General features: G+C 40.5%; 1 protein-coding gene across 1 annotated transcript; it reads right to left on the minus strand.

Annotated features, from left to right (window-relative positions):
- Nucleotides 1-638: 638 nt before the first annotated feature.
- On the minus strand, nucleotides 639-7047 carry GTF3C6 (general transcription factor IIIC subunit 6). Its single transcript, XM_058801496.1, has 7 exons — nucleotides 6982-7047; nucleotides 5956-6036; nucleotides 3624-3687; nucleotides 3047-3091; nucleotides 2799-2912; nucleotides 1097-1239; nucleotides 639-922 (listed from the first exon to the last, which is right to left on the minus strand). The coding sequence occupies exons 1-7, from the start codon at nucleotides 7045-7047 to the stop codon at nucleotides 887-889; spliced, it is 549 nt and encodes a 182-aa protein (XP_058657479.1). The 3' UTR covers nucleotides 639-886.
- Between the last annotated feature and the right edge of the window lie 14585 nt (nucleotides 7048-21632).

Here is a 21632-nt window from a genome sequence, read left to right on the forward strand (position 1 = left end):
TGATACAGAACGGTGTGTGGCAGAACAAATGATGTAGCAGTATCAACCCACAGACTAGCTAGGCAGCAGAATACAATCACATGGACTAGTCTGGGAACCACTGATGCATGGGTACAGGATCTTAAGCATAAAACCCTTCAGGAAAATGCCAAAGAGGAAGATTAGAGATAAGAAGTTACTGTGAGGAAAAAGAAAAACGAGGTGACCGCATTTCCTTTTGTATAACACGCATTGTATTATACAGAAAATGGGGGAAGCAGTGTGACAGATGCCTCTTTAAGACATGGATTTAATTTGCTGACACGTTTGCAGAGGTTTTCAAGGCCTGAGTGGAAAAGCCCTGACCAGCTTGCCCTGAATTTCAGTGTTGATCCTATTTTACATCGGAAGCTAGATGAGAGACCCCCTAAAGTCCCTTCCCACATGGAAGATTTCTAAACTCCTTCAAGGAGACAAAGGACACTAGAAAGAATCTAAACTAAGCAATTTGAGGAGCATTCAATAAGCCACACTTACTTGATTTGTTCTCTTTCAATAACTGCAGTACAAGAGCAGACAGAGTATGTGGCTGAATACGACACACAAGGTGAAGCCATAGTTGAAAAATTCAGGTCTTTATTTTAAACAATGGTGTTTCTTTCTTTTTACAAAATGTTTCAGACTGTACAATACATCAACATTTTTCTAAGCTAGGAGTTTCTTTTAATTATGTAACCACTTCCACTTGTCCAGTTTTGAGGTAGTGATACATACATTTCCAGTCAGTAATTTTAAAAAACAATTAAAGCCCTTCCCATTATAATTCAAACACAAAAGCAATGCACAAGAACATAATGTCTGTTTTCCACTATCCTTTTTTCAGAGCAGGTGGAAACCATGTCATGGTCTATAAAGGTTGGCCCATTAATTCTGTGAAGAAGTCCTGAAAAGATCAGATTTAGTATCATGGAGGTACATCCTCTAAGGCAGCATTTCCAGAAGGAGATTGCTCTGCCCCAGAAGCAGAGCTGTCAGGCAAAGGAGCAGGGGCATGCATTTCCAAGTTGGGCTGCTTTTCCAGGTCACAGTTCATGTTAGAATTGCCTTGGCCACTCACCTCTCCCTCTGACTCTTCAGTCAATTTATCTTGGGCCTGAGCTGACTCCTCAGAATCATCCTTTTCAGGCAGAAAACTACAAATCATATTAAGCCTGCTGTAGGAAAAATCTCTGTCCTTGATCTGCAGCCACTCTACTCCACCTGATGTAAAGAAGGAAAATTCTATTAGTGACAAAAGGAGTTAACAGCAGTTTTTAACTTAAGTTCACTGTTATTAAGGCTGAGCCAGACCAAGATTGAAGTAAAAGAACCACTTAGAATAGAAAGATGTGCATATTCCTCTCCTATTACTTTTCACATGCCCATTTATTACTTCTCATAGTCAGAAAATACAATGCAGGGCTAAAAAGATCTTTCCTCTGATCCAGTGTGGCAGTTCCTGTTGTATTTAGGTGTCTGATGCCACTCTCAGGCTCTTAAAATAACTTAGACATTAATCAAAATGCAGAGAAAATATTTCACAAATGCAATGAAGAGAACAGAATATTTGTTCACCTAAATATTAGATCTTCAGGCAATAAGTAATGACAACAGAGATAGTACACAAGTTCTTGCACTCTCTTTAACTCAAGTGTAACAATAACTTGGAACAACAGGTTGAAACCAACCCCAAATAGAAATGGGATTCCACTCCCATTTTGATTTTTACTCAGTACATGTTGTCAGTTCTCAAGATGTTACAATTACTCTGTATGCACAAGTTAAATTCCTGTCATGGTACAGAAACAAAGTGGTTTTCAGTACTTATTAGCAGTACTGCTGCTCCAGAATAAAAAAGGCCTTTGTATTAAGCAAAATACTCTCTAGTCTCAATTTTAGACTAGCAAAATAATGCTTTCAGTTTAACATTACATAATTAATTCTACAGAGAGAAGTGGTACTTGGTGGTGATAGGAATGCTGATATTTGGTTAGATTCTAATTGACATTTCATTTTATACCTCCTATGGCCAGTGTCCTGCTGACTGCTCATATTTAAGGTAAAATGGCTATATATTCTTAAAATATGAAGCAGTAACACTGACTTGAGTGAAAAAAAGAAGCAAAAAGCAGTAGGTCAGTTCTAATGAATACTGCTATACATAGTAATACTATATAGTATATATAATACTATTTGACTACATAGTCAAATACACTCGGTATTTGGCTATGTAAAAGTTCTGACTTCTGTACAAAAAAATAAATAAAGCAAACATATGAACCCCAAGTTCTGCCTACAGAATGAAAATCAATATAAATAGGTACTTCTAAGTACGTCTTTGCAAGTAATTTGCATTCATTTCCATTTAACTGTAAATTCATTAAGTGCAATTCAGTTCTTTTCAACAATTACAGAGATTCAGAATGTCCTTAGAAAAAATTATGGAAGTAGGGAAAAAAAAATTCAAGAAAGAACAACTAAACACCACCTCTGATTTTGAAACTTCTAGATGACAGAAGAATATACGATGGAGCATCAGTGTATGTTTTCCCTGCTCTTATACTTCTTTGTATTCATCTCCTAGTAGTGATTTCTGGAGGCAGCACTGGTCAGAAATGTATTTAACTTTTTAATTTAAATATACCCATATGGTGCCTAAAGAAGCAAGTTCCTTTAAATTCCTGCATGCTCTTGAATCAAACACTTAATAAAGGCTGACTCTCCTTGTGGATTAAGCATAATCCACTCATGTCCACATGCATAAGAGCAGAATCACTCACCAACATGCTCTTCTCCTTCCTTCTTTTCTGTCAGAAGGGTCCGTGTCATGTTCAACTTCTTCACTGTGTGGCATTTGTACTTCAGCTGTACTTTTTGGTTGCCTTCTGCATCTACTAAGAAGAGAGGAGAAAAAACAATACCCAAACCTCAATCATTATAGTGAATTCCACTGGCAACTGAAACAAGATAAATATTTTTAACCTCCCCAGCTACTGAAACAAACAGAACATCAAATCACAACAATTACCTTGCTCTGTGTTTTCTTCAAAAACCACACAGGTTCCCAAGGCATCTATGAAAAACAAAGCGAGAGAAAGTTTTAGAGACTAATTTGTATCAGCTGCAGGCAATGCATCAACTGGGCCAGCTGTGGGAATGTCCTGACTTCCAGCCCCTCACAGAGGCACAGCACTGTTCAGGAACTCAGAGCAGGCAGGAGTGTCACAGTCATTGGGATCACTACAAAGGAGGGTCCCAGACCATTTTCTCCCAGACCAGTGTTGTCACCATAGAGCAAATGACATGCCAGTCCTGCTCACACAGGAGACAGCAGCACTTGAAGGCATTTTATATCCCACATTTTTGTCTGCAGTAATACTGGCTGATGCACCCCAGTCAGCTTCCACACATACTTTCCCTAGAAGTACCACAGATGCAAGGCTAACTCAGCAGTGAGCTCAGACTGCTGCTGCTCTACATGGTGTTATACAACTGCCCACAACTACGGCATCTCACAGGACCAACTGCACAACACCACCTGATGTTAAGGAAGTTCCTTGGGTCACGTGAAAAGGGAGAGATTGGATTCACATAAGTTTTCCTACCTTCATATTCTCCTGCAAATACATATCTGTCCACTTGTAAAATGGGCCTCTCTGTCTCTATTCCCTATGTAAAGAAGGAAAAAATTGCATAATGTCAGGTCTGTATTAGCCCAGGTGCATTTCTCACTGTAAGACCAGCAAAGACAGACATAGCAGAATTTAGATTATATCAATTCCTCATCACACATGTTTCTTTAAGTATATTAAATACAAAAAAACCCCAGATTATACTCTTTTAGTAATCATAATAAAACCTAGTACAGAACAGTATAGAATATGCTCTAGTATATTAAAACAAGTTCAGATCAAATGGCAGCCAATAGTCTATTTAAGTTAAAGTACTGTTACTTCCTCTAGGAAATTAATGTAACCTCCATTTCAAATTAACAAAAATTTAGGTGTTTGCATGAAGATTATGTTATTTTCTAAGCTTCAACTAATACAAGTTCTAGAAAGTGGAATAACTTTAAAATAACTTCTTCAGACAGGGCGAAGAAGTCCAGCATAAGGCATTACATCAGCACCAGAAGTGCCACTGCAGGTCACAGAAGCTTCTGTGATTACTGTGTGTCTCTGTTGTGAAGGGGCTGGAAATTGTTGCTACCTTATATTTTTTTAAACAAGGAGTGGAAGAGTAAGGAAGCACTTCTGTCAGCTCATTTCCTTCCTCTAGAGCACAGGTTTTCCAAATACACAAGCCAGCATCCCATTTTTCTTATATAATATATATCTACATACTGTATTTTGATAAAAATCAATGTCTGAACAGAAGACACTAATTAAAGCAAAATGTCTTTGAATAGTACCTTGTGAACATCAGAATTATTCAGGACATGAAGACAAGCGCTTGCTAAAGGTTTTGAAGATAAGGCATTACATGGTAAATTGCATAAAATACAGAATATCACACAGGTTAATATGAATTTGTACAATTTTCCTCTTATATATTTCTGTGTTTCAAAAATACAAAATCAACAAGATTTAAGCTCTGGGATTCCCTTTCTTCTGCATAAATTGAGAACACAAATAACACTAAGCTATCACACAGAACATATTTTTGTGGGTTTTTTCCTTCTACAAGAAATAAATGCAATCAATAACACATCAGTACTAAACAATAGCATTATAGGGGTTTTACAGTCAAAATTTTATTTCTTTGGCTGATTTGCATTCCTTTGTGGACTATGCAGACTTGGAGACTGTCTTCCCCTGATGCCACCAGCGACACAGAAAACTTGCTAAACACAGCAAAACAGAGCAGACACTTTAATTAAAGTGTTAACAACAGCTGTCTCTTAGGAAAAGTCTCAAGGAAAGCTTACTCCGCGGAGTGAACTCAGGTAGACATGGATACAAGTAGGACACAGCATGGATACTTTAAGCTTTTACTAGTAACATTACAAGGGAATCACAAAGCACAACATCTGAAAGAATCCCACCAGCACTGCAGCATCTGCAGCCATTCAGCCATCAGTATGAATGATACATGTAACATTTCAAGAGAATTAGATCAGCGCAAGGGGGGAAACCTGCATATCCATCTAAGGATGAATATTTCATGAATTTTGATTGTATTTCTACTTCTGAGACATTCAGAATTGACTACCACCCATCTATTGTGATCAGTAGCACACTCAGATGTTCTCTCCCATCTTTTCAGCCTATAATAAAGGTCTACTTTGAGAAAGTACAAGTGCTGCTGATTTGCAAATACTATCTATACAACTCTCATAGCCTACATAAGTTTTGAAGGGCAAATAAAATCTGTCCTATACACATAAAGTGATTAAAAAACTCAAAAGGAACAGGACAGGGAAACCAGCTTCTTACAACAACCTTCCAGTGAAGGAAACATCCAAAACTGTTCATGAAAAGCTTAATACCCAGTTATCCTTTACAAAACTTGAACTTGCCAGGACACATCTGCAAAAAGCCCCATTGTAAATACAGTGCAAAACTTAAATATTCTGCTTTACCTGTCTGCTGTTTTCCAGTTATTCGAATAAGTGTGATTAACATTTATGGGTTTTTTTAACATGTGCAATACATAATTTAAAGAAAAATTAACTTAGAACTTGAAATCAGAGTAGATACTGGTCCAAGCTTATATATATTTTCTTCTGAAAAAGTTTCCTTATATTTATGCAATAATATATTCAAAGACTTTATGCTGTTTCTGAGAGCCCACAGCATGCAGCCAAGCACAGCATACATAATTCTCTATCAAAGATTTGATCTAATGTTATTACATCAAAAAATTTAGAAGCAGCCTCACTCCCTTGTTCACATCCGTAATAACTTACCCCTTTCCTATTGTGCTGTAATCACTCACCAAAATCTTGCACTTGTTTTCACATTTTTCTAGGAAGTCTGAATCAATAATTCCTGATAGCTCAACCATGACCAGTTGCTCCTACAAGAAAAGTTGATCATATACAGCTATAACAGATATGACAGAACTCAGGGGGGAAAAGGCCTCCCTGAAATCAATCTTTACCAATAAGAACAGCATACAAAGACACAGCCTTTCAGGACAAGCAGACCCCAAAGTGGAGTTTATGCTGCATTTTGTCAAGAGACAGAACTCTTGTAATACCCAGGGAAATTTCGTGACTCACTATTCCATGAGACACCTGTTTCACACCCAAATTTCCTGGTCTTTTCTTCCCAGCGAGCAATGGGGGAGCACTTTTTTCACCCTTGGAAAACGAGCATCAGTATGGCTCTGGGGGGATCCTACACCACCCTCCAGTACCTAAAGAGGGCCTACAAGAGAGCTGGAGAGGGACTTTTTACAAGGGCCTGTAGTGACAGGACAAGGAGTAAGAGATTTAAATCGAGAGTGGGTTTAGATTAGATACTGAAATTTTCATTAATGAATTATTTTTTTTTTACTGAGGGGAGAGGTGTGGCACTGGAACAGATTGCCCAGAGAATTTGTGGATGCCTCATCCTTGCAAGTCCAAGGCCAGGCTGGATGACGCTTTAAGCAACCTGGTCTAGTGGAAGGTGTCGCTACCCATGGCAGGGGTTTGGAACCAGATGACTTTTAAAGGCCCTTGCAACCCAAATCCTTCTCTGATTCTGTGATTTTATAGCAATAGGAAGAGACATAAACTGCAAGTGCGCTCTCTAAGCACGCCGTTTTCGGGGAAGCCCGAGGAAGAACAGCCAGAACCCCACAGCACGGCTGTGGGGACTGAGAAACCCTCCGACCCCAGGGAAACGCGCTCTGTCCGCGGCCGGCCCCTCTCCCTGCCTCCCCTCCGGCCGGGCGGAGCGGGGTCGGGCCACGCCCCGCGGGGGGCCGGACCCTTCCCCAGGGTTGGGGATCGCCCCGGTGTCGGCATCCACCAACCTCCACTTCGTCCTCCTCAGCTCCGTCGCTCCTCCCGCCCTCGCTGCCCACCGCCGCTGCCGCCATGTCGCCAGAGCCCGCCCCGCGCCCGCCTCAGCGCGCACCACGTGGGGCCCGCGCCGCCATCTTAGAGCGGAGCGGCCCCGCGGCTGGAGTGGGGCGGTGCCGCTCCTCCTTCGGCGCCGCTCCGCCCTCGGGGCCGCGCCTCCCTCAGCGCCGCGCCGCCCTCAGCGCCGTTCCACCCTCAGCCCCGCGCCTCCCTCAGCACCGCTCCGCCCCCAGCACCGCTCCGCCCTCAGCACTGCGCCTCCCTCAGCGCCGTTCCTCCCTCAGCACCGCGCCGCCCTGGGGTCCGAGCCTCCCTCAGGGCCGCGCCGCGCACTGAGCGAACCTGGCCTCGCCTCAGCGCTGAAAAGCCAGAACACGAGCTGCTTTATGGCACTCCCGAACGCTCTGCGAGTTTTTCTTGAATCGCAGATGTGGTACTGGAAGATGGGAGTCCCTAAAGTGGCATCCTTCCCTCACGCTTTTATTAAAAAAAAAAAAAAAAGGGTAACAGACACATCTTATTAACACAAACAATGTCCTGCTTCTGGTACAGACCTTTAGTTTAGAAAGCTTTTAGTGAATAATAAAATATGCAGTTAGTTTTTGCCACTCGTGTCCTTTGCATGATGCTTTCTAGTTATTTTGGCAGGTTCAAATACTCCCCATCAAATACATCCTTCCGACCAGGGTTTCTGAGATAACATCTTAATTTACAAGGGCAGGATGTTGTTGTCCACAAAAATTGGATTTGTTTCCCAGTGTGCAACAATAATTACAATATAAGCCAATAATTACACATGTGACAGAGACATTGATTATTTTATTTTAGAGTTCTGCAAGCCTGGGTCCCCAGTGGAATTCCACAAATCAAGCACAATAACTATCACAGTTTTTACTATTCATACATTTCAGCAAACAATAATTAGTGTTCATTGGCTACAAGTTTCATAGTTGTCATATATTAATTAGTGTTCTATCTTCTATTGGTTAATGATTCTCTCTCTTCTCATGCTAATCAATCCCACGGTGTTTCTCTTCTCTTGGGCTGAAGGGTTTTTGGGTCAGTGATCTGTGAGTGGTGGTTGGGCTCTCCCCCTGCAGAATTCCCTTTTACCCAGTCACAGCTGGCTCAGCACAGTTGCTGGGTAAGGTTTATTTGTTTCTTCCTTATCTTGGGAAGAAGTTCTGCCCAATGTCCTTGTGGCCCATAAATTCTACATTCTTTGTGTCTGCTGTGAATGGTACATCCTTCTACCCAGCTTTTTTAACCTCCCTCTGGGTGTGAGATCACTGAAACCTGCCAGGCCCTAAAGCTTAGCAAGACAATTCTACCAGTTAGTAATTTGTCTTTCTAACACTTGCACATCACTTAGAGCTTGTGGGCTGCTGTCTGTTTCACAGACTAAATCTCCCATCTTGTTGACAAAGCTTGAAAGTATACAAAAATCAAACATTAAAGAACACCCATCCTTGAGAAAATGTCATATTCCACATTTTGCTACAATGTTGCACTCCATAATTATGTTTTACCCTGTTTTTTTTAAATTTCCCCATTTTCTTTATATATTCTATATTTCTTATTTTGTCTCAAAGGTGTCTTTCAACTCATTATATTGAAGTAATTAATTAAAATGTTATTTTAAAACTGTTTGCAAGAGAAATTGCTGTCATTTTCTTCCAGCCTCTCCTTAACTTCCATAAGATAGACATAAATGTCAGCATTTCACCATATCAAGTGTTTATCTATGTCCATATAGCTGTGGTCTAATGCATTTCTCCTTTTCCTAGAAAAATTACAAATCTTAATAATGTCAATAAGTTTTGCAGGATTTTTCTTTGGCTTTAGGCTTTGTCTCATTTTCTGTTAAGCATCACATTTTAAATTACTTTTTCTTAGAGCTTGTTTTGGAATATTGTATACTGCTGTGGCAAAAACAGCCCATAAATCTGGATTTGTTCTAAATACAGAAAAAGATGCTGGGTCATGTTACCTTTTCAGCAGGCAAATTGCAAAGGCTTGAATTTTGACTGGAGGGAATAAAAGCTGTGGAACAGATGTTAGATTTTCTATAAGTGTTAATTATCAGATATTTCAAAATAGCGTTTTGTATCATTGTCTGTATTTAGCTTTAGTTTTTTGCACCAGGTCTTCCCCACTTTAAATAAATTTTTTGTTGTTTTTAAAAAAAGGCTCTACCTCAATAAAGCAGAATCAACTCTCTATTCTGAATATTTTTTAAAATTAATTGTCATAACTGACAGTGCCTCTGTAATGTTACGTTAATACCATCATTCTCTTTTTATAGCTGGAGGGAGGTGAAGTGATACGGTTAAAAACTACAGAAAGACCTCACAGGAATGTAAATGTGTGCCAGATCAGCCTGTGTCAATCATAGACTGGCATGAACTGCTGTGAAGGAAGAAGAACATTTATTTGCTTTTAAATCAGCCTAAGTGTCGTGTAGACCGGGTTCATCTCAGTCTCCCAGTTATGGGGATTCAGGGCATGCAGTTGGATGATGGGAAATTTTTGGTGCATTAGTGCCAAAGGTGTTGAAGTGAGGGGGAGAACGACCATCCTATAATGCATCGAACTCCGACTTTATTGATCGATCCATCACTTTAAATAACAGTGTTAATTAACTTCATGCATATTCCAAAATACAGCTTTATGATAGGCTAACAGAGAAAACTCTAACCACTCCTTTTGTTTTACAATACCGTTGATTGTTTACATCAAACAAAATCAGTGTTCTCACTGTGATACGAACGGTTCCCAAAACTTCCATAACTGTTCCCAGGGTGCCATCTTTTCCCAGAGAGGATGTTACCTTTGTTATGGGAAGACTGCCTGAGAACTTTATTGCTTATACAAGGATGCCTGAGAGAGACTAATTGTTTATAGAAGTCAGGCTGGAAACTGCTTTGAAACTGCTTCACAGCTACCTGTTACTTTTCTCTCAGCTGCATGGCTTCGTGGCCTTTTTCTTTAAGCCATACTTGAACTAAACTCCCGACATTTCCCCCGTCTTTTTCTTTAAAAGAAAGGAGGTTAGTTTGCCACATTTTCTCTATCATCCTACTAACCATCTTTTGGATACAGCTACAGAAACAAGGTAATATAAGTAAAAGCAATAAGAGTACTCCTAATATCCCTATAGCATATGTTATAAGGTTTCTTAGCCAGGGTCCCAATCCGAAACTTTTAAGCCACCCATCAATACCTAATCCTTCTTCTTCCTTAAGCTTATTAAGTCCTAGCCGTAGCTCTTTTATCTTAGCATGAATAGATACAGAATGATCAGATAAATTCATGCAACACATTCCTTCAAACTCTTCACACCCATGGCCTTGAGCTAATAATAAGAAATCTATAGCAGCTCTATTTTGTAAATCAGTGTGGTTAACACTTTGTACATCTGAAGATAACATATCTAATATCTGTGAAGTTTTATTTAGTTCACCCTTAGCCCAACACCCTATTTGTTTTGCTAGAGTCAATGCTTTGCTTGCAGCACCCCAGGGTAGGAAAGCTGAAACCATCACTTGTTTAAATTTACTCCAGAACCACGGATCTCCTATTTGACTACAGTCCAAATTGTGTAAGCTACGCTTTTGCCTGCTTACCTGATGACTTAATTGCATCAGCACAGATATATTAGGGTGAAATAGTGATAACTTGCCTAAATAACAAGGTCCACCCTGAGGTTGAGCAGGTATACCATTCCAGGCTCTATCTCCGCAAATTAGAAATATTCCTGTAGGTAATTTCTTAGGTGTCATGATGCTAGAGCCTTTACAATGGTTGTAGAGTTGTTTAGACACTATGTTTGGCTTTAGAGCTGAATCCAGAGTAGCCCATGTTTGTTTATATGGATTCATCTTTTGAGGATTAGAATAATCAAAGTTAAACCATCCACCATCAGAAGTGCTGGTCATGCTAGCATTTGCACTTCCAAAAAGCTCTAACTCCTCAGGTGGAGAATGCAAAGGAATATTAAGAGATTGAACTAACAGGCATTGACGGTAACCATCACTCTGACTGGCAGTGTACCCTTTAGGCAATTTAATATTTACCATACTGTGCATACATAAGGCACAATTATTAATAAGACTGCAGAATTCTTGAGGAGACGATACTGGCAATGCTGAGACAAAGCGACGACTGATTAATCTGTCTAGCAAGTGTTATTCATACATTATCTCTAGGTTGATTAAACTGTATTACCCTTAATTCTTCAGCTACCACTACACCTAGCAATATAACAAAAGTAAACCTCATTTTTCTGTTTTTACTTTGACCTTTTTTTTTTTTTTTCTTATCAGTTTTTAACCTTTAACCCTTTTCAAAATACACTGTACCTCCCATCGATAATAAGCCAAGATTTTCTGCTCATGTGACTCATAAAGACCTAAAGCTGAGGCAGTGTTTAGTCCTGTTGCATTTCGTAGAACCCACTCCCAATTATATTCCCAGTTATGTCTATGATTACAGGTATCACACCATAAACGAGAAAGTGACAACTGATCCACCCAAAAGGTCTCATCACAACCTCCACAACACAGTGCAACCCAAGCAGCACAATGTGGGCTGTGACATTCAAGGCAGTTCTCTTTTGCTGATCCTTTTATATGGAAAGATGATAATGATTCAATAATGTCAATCAGTTCCCCGGTCGTCTGGCAACAGCGTTTTATCCCAAAGGGTTAAAACCACCCTCAGCTGAGCTACAATGTCCGGCCTTATCAGGCATTGCACGGTAGGTGGTAATTGGACTAAGAAAAGAAAGCTGTTAGCTGTTTTCATTCATGTGAACCTGGAGAGGAGGTGAATGACAAGTCTGAAAACGATCCTTTCTGTCCTTGAGATTTTCACATCCACCTCTTCCCTGGGTTTCTCAAAAATGTTCAAAATCAGTTTTATAGTCTGTAATCCTTTAGTCATTTGGCTGAAATGGCATCAGCTGGGCGATTCTCAGTCCTTTGTTGATTTGGAGTGGTGAGAAAGTAGTATGCACTTGAAGCACTTAAAATACTTAACTTAGCAGACTTATTTTCAAATTAATAGAACTTAACTGGCTTCAAAATTCTATGGGCTAACTGTGCTACACTCTTTGTAACATAAGAATAGGCAATTCTAATAACTAAATAGTATTTTCAGCTAGCAAGGTTTCTCTGATGTTTACAACAACACTTTGAACACAAGTCATAAAACAAACACCTATCGTAAAAGCATAAATCTATCTAACATCACTTAAACTTAATAGCACTTATACTTAAAATACTTAAACTTAAAATATTTAAACTTAATAGAACTTAACATTACTTAAACTTATCTTTACTTAAACTTAATAGAATTTTAAATCAACAGAACTTACATGTAAAATCTCTTAATTCTAACAAAACTATAACAAAATCTAACTGATTTTAGACTTATTTGTGAATAATGTAAGATCAAACTTAACAGAATCTAACTTATCTTAAACCTAATATGATTTAACCTTAACAGACCTCGAACTTAACAGAAAATAAACTTAACAAACTTAACCTTAATAGTATTTAGCATTTAATTTAACTTAAACTACTTAATAACAGATAAAACTTACTATAGACATAAAATATAGCATTTACTATAACTTACTTACAGGCCTGATTCTAAAATATTAAGCTAAAATAACTTTGTTCACGTGTTTGCTATAGCATTTCTATATCAAAAAAGCACACTCACAACATCTCACTCATACAATCAGTCTAACATATCTTAACATTTTTAAACTTTTCAAAATATAATTCTAGAGTCTGATGTTCCACTGACTGAGCCATCTGGGCTTCTGATGTTAAAGTCTCTGCCAATACAGGTGATTTCAAGACAGCAACCAATGCCGAGCCAAACCGGCCGAAATTTGACCCATGCATACAGTACGCTGATTCCTGTTTCACAGTCTCTGCCAGGAAAAACAAAAGTGCCTTTAACTTTCCTTGTTTACCATCACTTGTTTCTTAATTTCAACAGGGATCTTTTCCTTTTGTTGACAAAAGTTACATCCATTAGGCTGTTAGGTCTTAAACTGAAGCTTTTGCCGGCTGTGGGGGGAGGGAGAAACGCTCCCGCTGCAAAAAGCGCTCCAGTCCCGCGGTGCGTGTGACGGAGCGGGCGAAAACTCCCCCCCTGCGCTGGATTCTTTGTTTACTCGCCGGCAGGCTGACTCTGCTGCAGGCACCGCTGCACCCGTGGCTGCTCCCCCCGCGGCGGCTTCGCTCTCTCCCCGCGGCGGCTTCGTGTGGTGTCGGGTTGGAGACAGAAGAAGGTGCCGATGCTGCAGCGATGACTTCTGTTGGTGCCTGGTCGTCCGAGCGGCATTTTTGGGCCCATATTATTTGATTTGCAAATGCAGCTGACGCTTGGTGAGGTGCAAGAGCAGCTAATACCTGACTCTGAGAGGACTTTGCCTGTTCTTGCAAGCCTATTCCTGACGTTGATTTCTGTTTGATCGCATCTACCACAAAAGCCTGCTGTCCCGTAGATATGAGGGCTATCTTCTCTAATGCCTCTTCTATAGTCCAATTAGTACCTAGGGTGTTAAGTACTCTCCTAGTAGTAGAATTACAATTTCGGAGAGCACACTCCCTGAGCAATACTCCCCTAAGATATTTTGGCACCTCAGCTCTTTCAATTTCTGCAGCAACCTTGTCAACAAAAGAGCTAAATGATTCCTCTCTGCCTTGCTTGATTCCTATATATATAGGTCTCTCTTCTGGTTCCTTTACCCTTTCCATCGCGAGTCTGACTAACCTTATTGCCTCCCGGCACTTCTCTTGACCTATTAAGGCTTGTGCCTCAGGACGAAAGAAAGGTCCCAGACCCATAAGCTCACTAACAGTGACGCCATGGAGAGGGTCACCCTGCTGCCTTTGTACTGCCACGCACTCGCTAACGAGCGCTTGCCAATGAGCATTAAACAGCAATTGCTGATGTTGGGTAAAGATTAATTTAACTATGCCACGACAATCATTAATAAGAAGAATACTGGTGTCAAAAATATAGTCGAGCATTTGCTTGGCTGGTTCACTTTTAAAGCCAAACTGGCTAACAGTAGCTCGCAACTGAGATAACATCTTCCAATCTAAAGCACTAATTGTCGCTTGCATACCTCCGCCAGCCTGGGGGGTGAAAATAACCGGACAAGCCAGTTCGCTCGCTAAGCTTATCAACTCCTGGTCTCCCTTCTCCATTGCATCTTTGGCAAGAGCTGCCCACGCATCCCGTCTTTCCCGTGCAATCATCACCGCTCGATCGTTTTCCAACCCAGGGCTCTGATTACTTTTCGGGAACGGGACACACGTTTGTGGCCCTGGCTGCTGTGATGCAAGCAATACGGGAGACTCAGAAGTGCTATGCGTAGCCTGCGGCGAAGCGGGCAATAAAGCACCCTGCGGAGCACCCTGCGGAGCTTGGCTCGTCAGGGGGGGCTGGCTCGTTAAAGGAGGCGGTAGAAGCGGCGCAGAGGGTAGTAAAGCGCCCTGTGGAGCCTGGCTCGGCGCCTGGCTTGCCGAGGGAGGAGGCGAGGTCGGTAATGAAACCGTCCTCATTGCAGGGCCAGGAGGAGTCCCCGACTCTTTATCAAACTCCCTCTCTTGATCGTATTCTTTATTACGATCGTGAGCGGCAGTAGCCTGATAGGCAGCCCTCTTTTCCGCCTGAAACTGCAACAGTTCGTTATTAATAACCCGCCATAATTTACCCATTTTCCTAGCAGTTTTATCATCGTCTAACGTAGCCTGCCATAATATATCACCAAATTTACGCCACTCCGACAACTCGTGAACCGTGTGGGGATTCACAAAGACTCCCCTTTCCAGACCATAAGCCAAAAGACCTTGCAATTCTTTCTGTAAGTCTATACCCTTAATTTGCCTTTTTTGCAAAAATGTAATAAAAAGTTCATATGCGGCTTGTCTTTCCATACCTCTTTTTAAGTGCGCACTTTCACCTAGCAGCGTATTCCAAGACTTCTATGCCGCACGTATCAGCTGGCCCATCTAATTATGGTCGCCAGGGCACGGCGCGTATCGGCGGTTTTCTTTTTTTTCCTCCGCTTTAATTTCGCGCTTATTGCCGCTCCCGCTGCTTCGGAGCCTGAACCATTCCTCACTTATCCTTTGGTGTTCGCAATCCCCGTGATGGCCGCGATCGTCGTGGTGTCCGCTATCACGTCGGGGTCACCAATTTGTTGAAGTGAGGGGGAGAACGACCATCCTATAATGCATCGAACTCCGACTTTATTGATCGATCCATCACTTTAAATAACAGTGTTAATTAACTTCATGCATATTCCAAAATACAGCTTTATGATAGGCTAACAGAGAAAACTCTAACCACTCCTTTTGTTTTACAATACCGTTGATTGTTTACATCAAACAAAATCAGTGTTCTCACTGTGATACGAACGGTTCCCAAAACTTCCATAACTGTTCCCAGGGTGCCATCTTTTCCCAGAGAGGATGTTACCTTTGTTATGGGAAGACTGCCTGAGAACTTTATTGCTTATACAAGGATGCCTGAGAGAGACTAATTGTTTATAGAAGTCAGGCTGGAAACTGCTTTGAAACTGCTTCACAGCTACCTGTTACTTTTCTCTCAGCTGCATGGCTTCGTGGCCTTTTTCTTTAAGCCATACTTGAACTAAACTCCCGACACCAAAGGTATTTTAGAAGAGATTATTGCCTTGTCAGGCTAAATTTGCTGTGGGCATTAGTAGTTTACCTTGCTCTTTCCTATCCTGGCAGGAGTATTTTGACAACTTATCTCTTAGAAGAGACTGTCCTCAGAATCTGCAGTGAGATTGAACTGCTTGATGAGATAAATATGGAAATACACGTCTTGAGGACCCAGATTTTGGGTTTCTGAGGCCTCAGCTAACAGTCCTGTCAGTGCTTGAGCAGATTTATATGTGTGTGCTGCCAGAGGCCAGTTCCTTGGTGGCTCTTACGTAATTCTGAGTCAGGGAGAACTAAATGGTCAATTTAAAATAAATGCTCGTGTTTGAGATCGACGTACGCAATATGGACGCACTGGTTTTCGTGGGTCATCTCCAATTTAAGCACATTAATATGTATCTTATGTAGTTTGCAAAATTTACTTGTGGGAGCTCATAGATTAGAGGCTTGGACTATCTATTTAGCAAATAAACATTGTTGCAGTTAAGTTACATTACAGGAAATCACAGAAAGTTCACTGAAACACATAATGAAAAAATTCTGGCTTCCTACTTTGTCTCAATTTTCCATTTTATTTTGATTTTATTTTCATGTTTGAAATTCCTTCTCAATCCTTTTGCAGAAGGGAGGTGCCCTTTCTCCATTCCCTCCTGAACACATTACTTTCTTTGTGAGGCCCTGGCACTAGTCTATCTAAGTAAAAGGTTAAATGTTTTATAAAAGCACAGAGTAAGATAAGAGTCTTTGTTTAAGCTCTTGTGTTCTTTTCTGTCTGTTTAGATTGTGAGTGTCTCTGGTTGAAAGCCTTTTGTATTATGTGGTGAAAAAACATAGGATTTAGCATTCAAAAAATTATAATAGATCATATGTGTGCAAATATACACACACAACTTATATTTAATCTTTATATCTGAGCTATTTGCTGAATTGACAGCCTTGGGAGAAGGGCATTGTAGTTCCTAGGCTTATTTTCAGTTGGAAATGTAGCTAAAAGCAATGATTTGACAAAAGGTGATTGCCTGTGGATGTCTGAAGAAACTGTCAGTAAAATGCTACCATGTGAAACATCAAAATGCCATAATACAGCATTGTAAGGTGCAGAGAGATGCAGGAGAAAGCTTGTAAGAGACTAGTGTGTGTTTCTGGCTGTATCTGGGATTGCACAAGGTAAATCATCCCCAGGACAATTTCCTGATAGTATTACAGAAGATGATTTCCTTTTCTCTGCAGCTACATTGCTGAGCCTCTTCAGTTAGGAATTTGCAAGCCAAACCAGCTCACAGGTTTTGATAAAAATAACCCCCAAACAAACAAACAAACAAACAAAAAACCCCACTCCCACCTGTTTGTTTCCTTTGCACATGTGCCTTTGTCTTTTCCAGAACTCCTTAAACATTCTGTAAGGACATCATAGGAATGATATTAGACAAAGAAAAGAAGGGTAGGTACTGTAAGGGGTACAGAGCTGCTTCTATTTACTGTGTCTAGTCTAAAATAATGGAGTGAGATTTTATAGTTGCAAGAGGAGGGGGAGCAGTAGGCTCACATTTTTCCCAGTCTTTTGTTTGTCCCCTACAGAAGCACTTCTTGTTTTCTTTGACATCCAGCCGGGCTTTAACTTTTGGGACCTCATCCTGGCGTACCTGAACTGTGTGTCTGTATTCCTCACAGGTTATCTGTCCTTTATGCCACCTTCTTTATGCTTACTTTCTGTGTTTGAGTTTGGAGGTGCTCCCTGTTCACCCACAGAGGTCTCCTGGCATTTTTGCCTGACTTCCCTCACGTTTCCTGGGCACCCTCTTCCTTCCAGGGCCTTATTCGATGGGGGTCCAGCAAAAGTCCTTGAAGAGACACATTTTGTTTTGTTTATTAGGGAAAAAGAGCTTTGCTCTTAAAAGCTATCAATGCTGCCTCCTGCACACAGCCAGCTCAGAGCTTCAAATGCTCCTTCCTTGGGAGCACCCTGAAGAAACTTGGTGCTGTATCCACATGTGGAAGGGATGCATCTTCATGTCTGTGAGTGACAGGTCAGGAGGAGAGTGGTGTGGCAAAGCTGAGAACTGCTATGGTGTCCTTCATGGAGTTCTGAAACAGGGATCCCTCTCAGTAAACTTGGCAGGTGGCAATCTTCTGAAGCAGGTGGTAACAGATAGGGAGTAAATTAAATTACTTGTTATCCAGCTGGATCAGAAGGGGATGTCTATCTATAGAGCTGACTTGCTAATTTATGAAATGTCAAAGTTTGGGATCTTTTACAGGACCTCAGATAATCTGGCATCAGTTATTTGAGATACCAGGATAGAAATTCTTACTCCTGTTGGGTTGAAAGCAGCTGACAGCCCTTGACTTCAAAATTCACCAGGAATAATTATTATTCAGGGCTAAGCTCGTATATAATCCCAGCTGTCCTCTCCATATTTCATAGAATCAGAGAATGGCTTGGGTTGGAAGGGACCTTAAAGGTTACCTGGTTCTATCCCCCTGCCATGGGCAGGGACACCTTGCACTGGACTGACTTGCTCAGAGCCCCTTCCAGCCTGGCCGTGAACACTCCCAGGGACTGTGCACCCACAACTTCTCTGGACAACCTGTTCCAGTGCCTAACCACCCTCACAGGAAAGAATTTCTTCCTAATATCTAATCTAAACTTGCCCTCTCTCAGTTTAAAGCCATTCCCCCTGGTCTTATCACTTCATGCTCTTGTAAAAAGTCCGTCTTCAGCTCTCTTGCAGCCCCCTTTACATACTGCTCAAAGGTACTTCTGGAACTTTCTCTTTTCCAGGCTGAACAGCCCCAAATCTCTTAGCTTTTCCTCATAGGAGAGTATTTGTTTAAAGCATATTTTAAACAAACTGATATAAATGACCTTTGGAATTTTTTTGTGTACAATTATGTAAAACCATAAAGTTATTTCTATTTCATATTTATTCACTGATTTTGATCAATGTTCCCATGGCTTACTTTTTATTGAAGTGAAATATTTGTATTGAATTTTGTTTTGGTTTCCATCTACATGAACACCTTTTGCTTGTTAGTGAAGTGCTGTTAAAAGCAATTTTTACACACCTCAAGAACTGCCAGAGTGCTTTGCAGTGCAGGAAATAAAAATCAGTTATTAATCAATCTGCATCAGAAGCATCAGAGTCCTGATTCAGTAGGCTTTTATTGAAGTGTAACTTGGCAGCAATTTGGAATTCCTGTTAGTTTAGTGCTTGTGTAGTTATGCCCACTGACCTGCAGAAATGTTTCTGACACAGTAGGAAAAGTAAGAATCATATTGCTGAAGCCTGAGGGTCAATACTATATGTATTGTTTTTTCTTACTGCAATATTACTAAAAGGTGTAAGAATGTTGCTTTTTCAGTGTTAGTTCCTATTGTGTGAGTGAAATCTTAAATGCATTCTGTATCACTAAAGAAGAAGGGCAGAAGTGCCAAAAGTGAGGTAGGATAGAGAGGAGTAGCCTGGTATCATAAATAAGTCTAATTGTACAACCAACAGAAGGATACATTGACTCAGTTATTTGTATGTGTGTATCTTCTTTATTACTAAAAATGTATTGCTCCACAAACATCCAAACCCCCAAATCCAGAGAAGGAGACTAAGAAAATCTAGTTTAAATGGGGATAGTGTGACACTGTGCATATGAGACTCTGGAGGGAAGGAGAATAAACACCAGGTATAAATTATGTAGAGAAAGTGAAAATAGCCCTTTACACTACCGAAGGATGTTAAGACAAATAAGAGTTTAAATGAATTCTAAATAAGAAATATATCTTGCTAGGACTGTAATATCTAGATGGTGGCAAACATTTCCTGATATGGAAAATCAGGCACTGTAAAAGAAAACAAAGGAGAGAAGATTGTCTGCGTACTCTTGAGGGCTGTAGGTGAATGTCATATTGATCAGAGTCATAAGACTAAAATCTTTGGTGCCATAAATTTTAGGCTTCTTAGCCTGGACTTGATTTTTTTTCACCATTGTGCATGGTCTATTTCAAACTGTTTTAATAGAAGAGCCATTCTGAAATAGTGATCTTGTTGTACTTGCAGTTGATGCACTTGCATTAAAAAAATATCTGTTTGCATAACAGATTACAATGGACTGTGGCTCTTAAAAGAAACTAAACTGCCAAGGAATAAGTTGCTGATACAACTTAGGATAAAATGGTCTGTTTCCAAAATGAAGGGTGACTATTAGTGTATTTTCATGTAAATTTGAAATATGAAATATATTTCTAAATTATTTGTTGAGAAAAGCCCCTTTAGAATCAAAGATGGAAAGTGAGGCATGGAAGTTAGATGATGGTAACAGTACCATCATCTAACATCCATGCCTCACTTTTTTTGGGTTCTAAAAATGAAAGCCTACTGTGAGATGTAACACATGACTGGATAGTAAAAGGGCAGGTGAAATGTAACCATTCTCTGTCAGGAACTCCTGAGATAAAGACTGCTGAGGAATGAGGAAATAGCTTTGCATGCTAGTCCTGCCTGTTCTGCTGCTTTTTCCAGGCATTCACTGTGGGCTGATTTAGGTGACAAGGGCACTGGCTAGGTGGATCTTTGATCTGTCTCACTGTATGACTGTTCTAGGCTCTCAAATTTGGTTCAGAACAACAAACCAAAAAGCTAGCAAACTTGTTACATTCATTTCCAAAGTCTATAAAGGCAAAAATTTTTATGAACTCAATGAGAGATTAGACAAGTACTTGAAGGAGGGGTCCACTGGGAATAATAACATAGGCAAGTCCTATCAGGCCAAGGACACAACTGAGCTGACAACTGGGAGCACACCATATGTACTTGAGCTCTTCACTTGGTGGCCACTGCTGCACACAGTGTAGTGAGCGAGCTAGACCCAAAAGGTGAAACCTTTTATGAGCAATAAATTGTGTTCAGCAGCTTTATTTCTAATTCCAGATATTTAACTCCACTGACTCTTGTACAGAGAAGCACAGGAGTATAACAGAGTAGATAAATGACAGCAGATAAAAACCCAACAGGAGGAAACCCCTGTGAAGTCCCCATTGTTACTTAACATATCATGACATTTGGTATGCCTACAATTACTACTTTTACTCACAAAGGGATCAGAACTTGGAAAAGACTCTTTAGGAATTCTCTGTAGGAAGACTGAAAAATATTGTGAGTGACTTTTAAGACTTTAAAGCTACTGGAAAAGTAATTTTGAGGAGTTGTGTGCAAAGCTGATGCCCTGACCCACTCACTGCATGTCTTGCCTTTATTTTCAAGAGGAAGGAAGAGTAATGAGTGGTGAAGAAGGACCTGAATCTATACCGAAGCACACTTACCATTTACACTGACTAAAGAATATCATTCAGAAACACCAAGCAAAAAGCGGAAAGAAGGACACTGCCACAGCTACCACATTTTTTCAGTAGTCCTTCCTTCCTGACTCACCTTACTGTTTTATAGATAATGTGTTTGGAAAACAAGGACAGAAATGCAACATGAAAATCTTTCCCACGACAGTTGGATTTCTTAAAATGCTTTATATTTGCATGAATCTGTTTGTTTGGGTTTTTAAGTTAGTTCACAGACCAGCTTAGGCACCACACTGTTGTGGTGATGTTTACAAAAACTTCCATTACCATATCCTGTAAGATTTCATTACTCCATTTCCAGTTATGCAATTAAAATGCCATTAATTGGAGAACCAATTCCTAAAACTAGCTTTTGTTACAGCACACAGTGCCTGGGGTCATCTGAGGGTACATCCACATGGATGGGTGCAGACAGTGGCAGGTTCACTGTGCCTGTGCCCTGAGCCAGCCAGTGTAACAGCTGTGTAGCTCTGATTTGTGTGTTGCTGAGCCTGAGTTAATAAGTTTGGCTGTGAAACAGAATACATTAGCTTGGGCT

The sequence above is a fragment of the Ammospiza caudacuta genome, chromosome 3 (assembly GCF_027887145.1).
Source record: "Ammospiza caudacuta isolate bAmmCau1 chromosome 3, bAmmCau1.pri, whole genome shotgun sequence".
NCBI lineage: Eukaryota > Metazoa > Chordata > Aves > Passeriformes > Passerellidae > Ammospiza > Ammospiza caudacuta.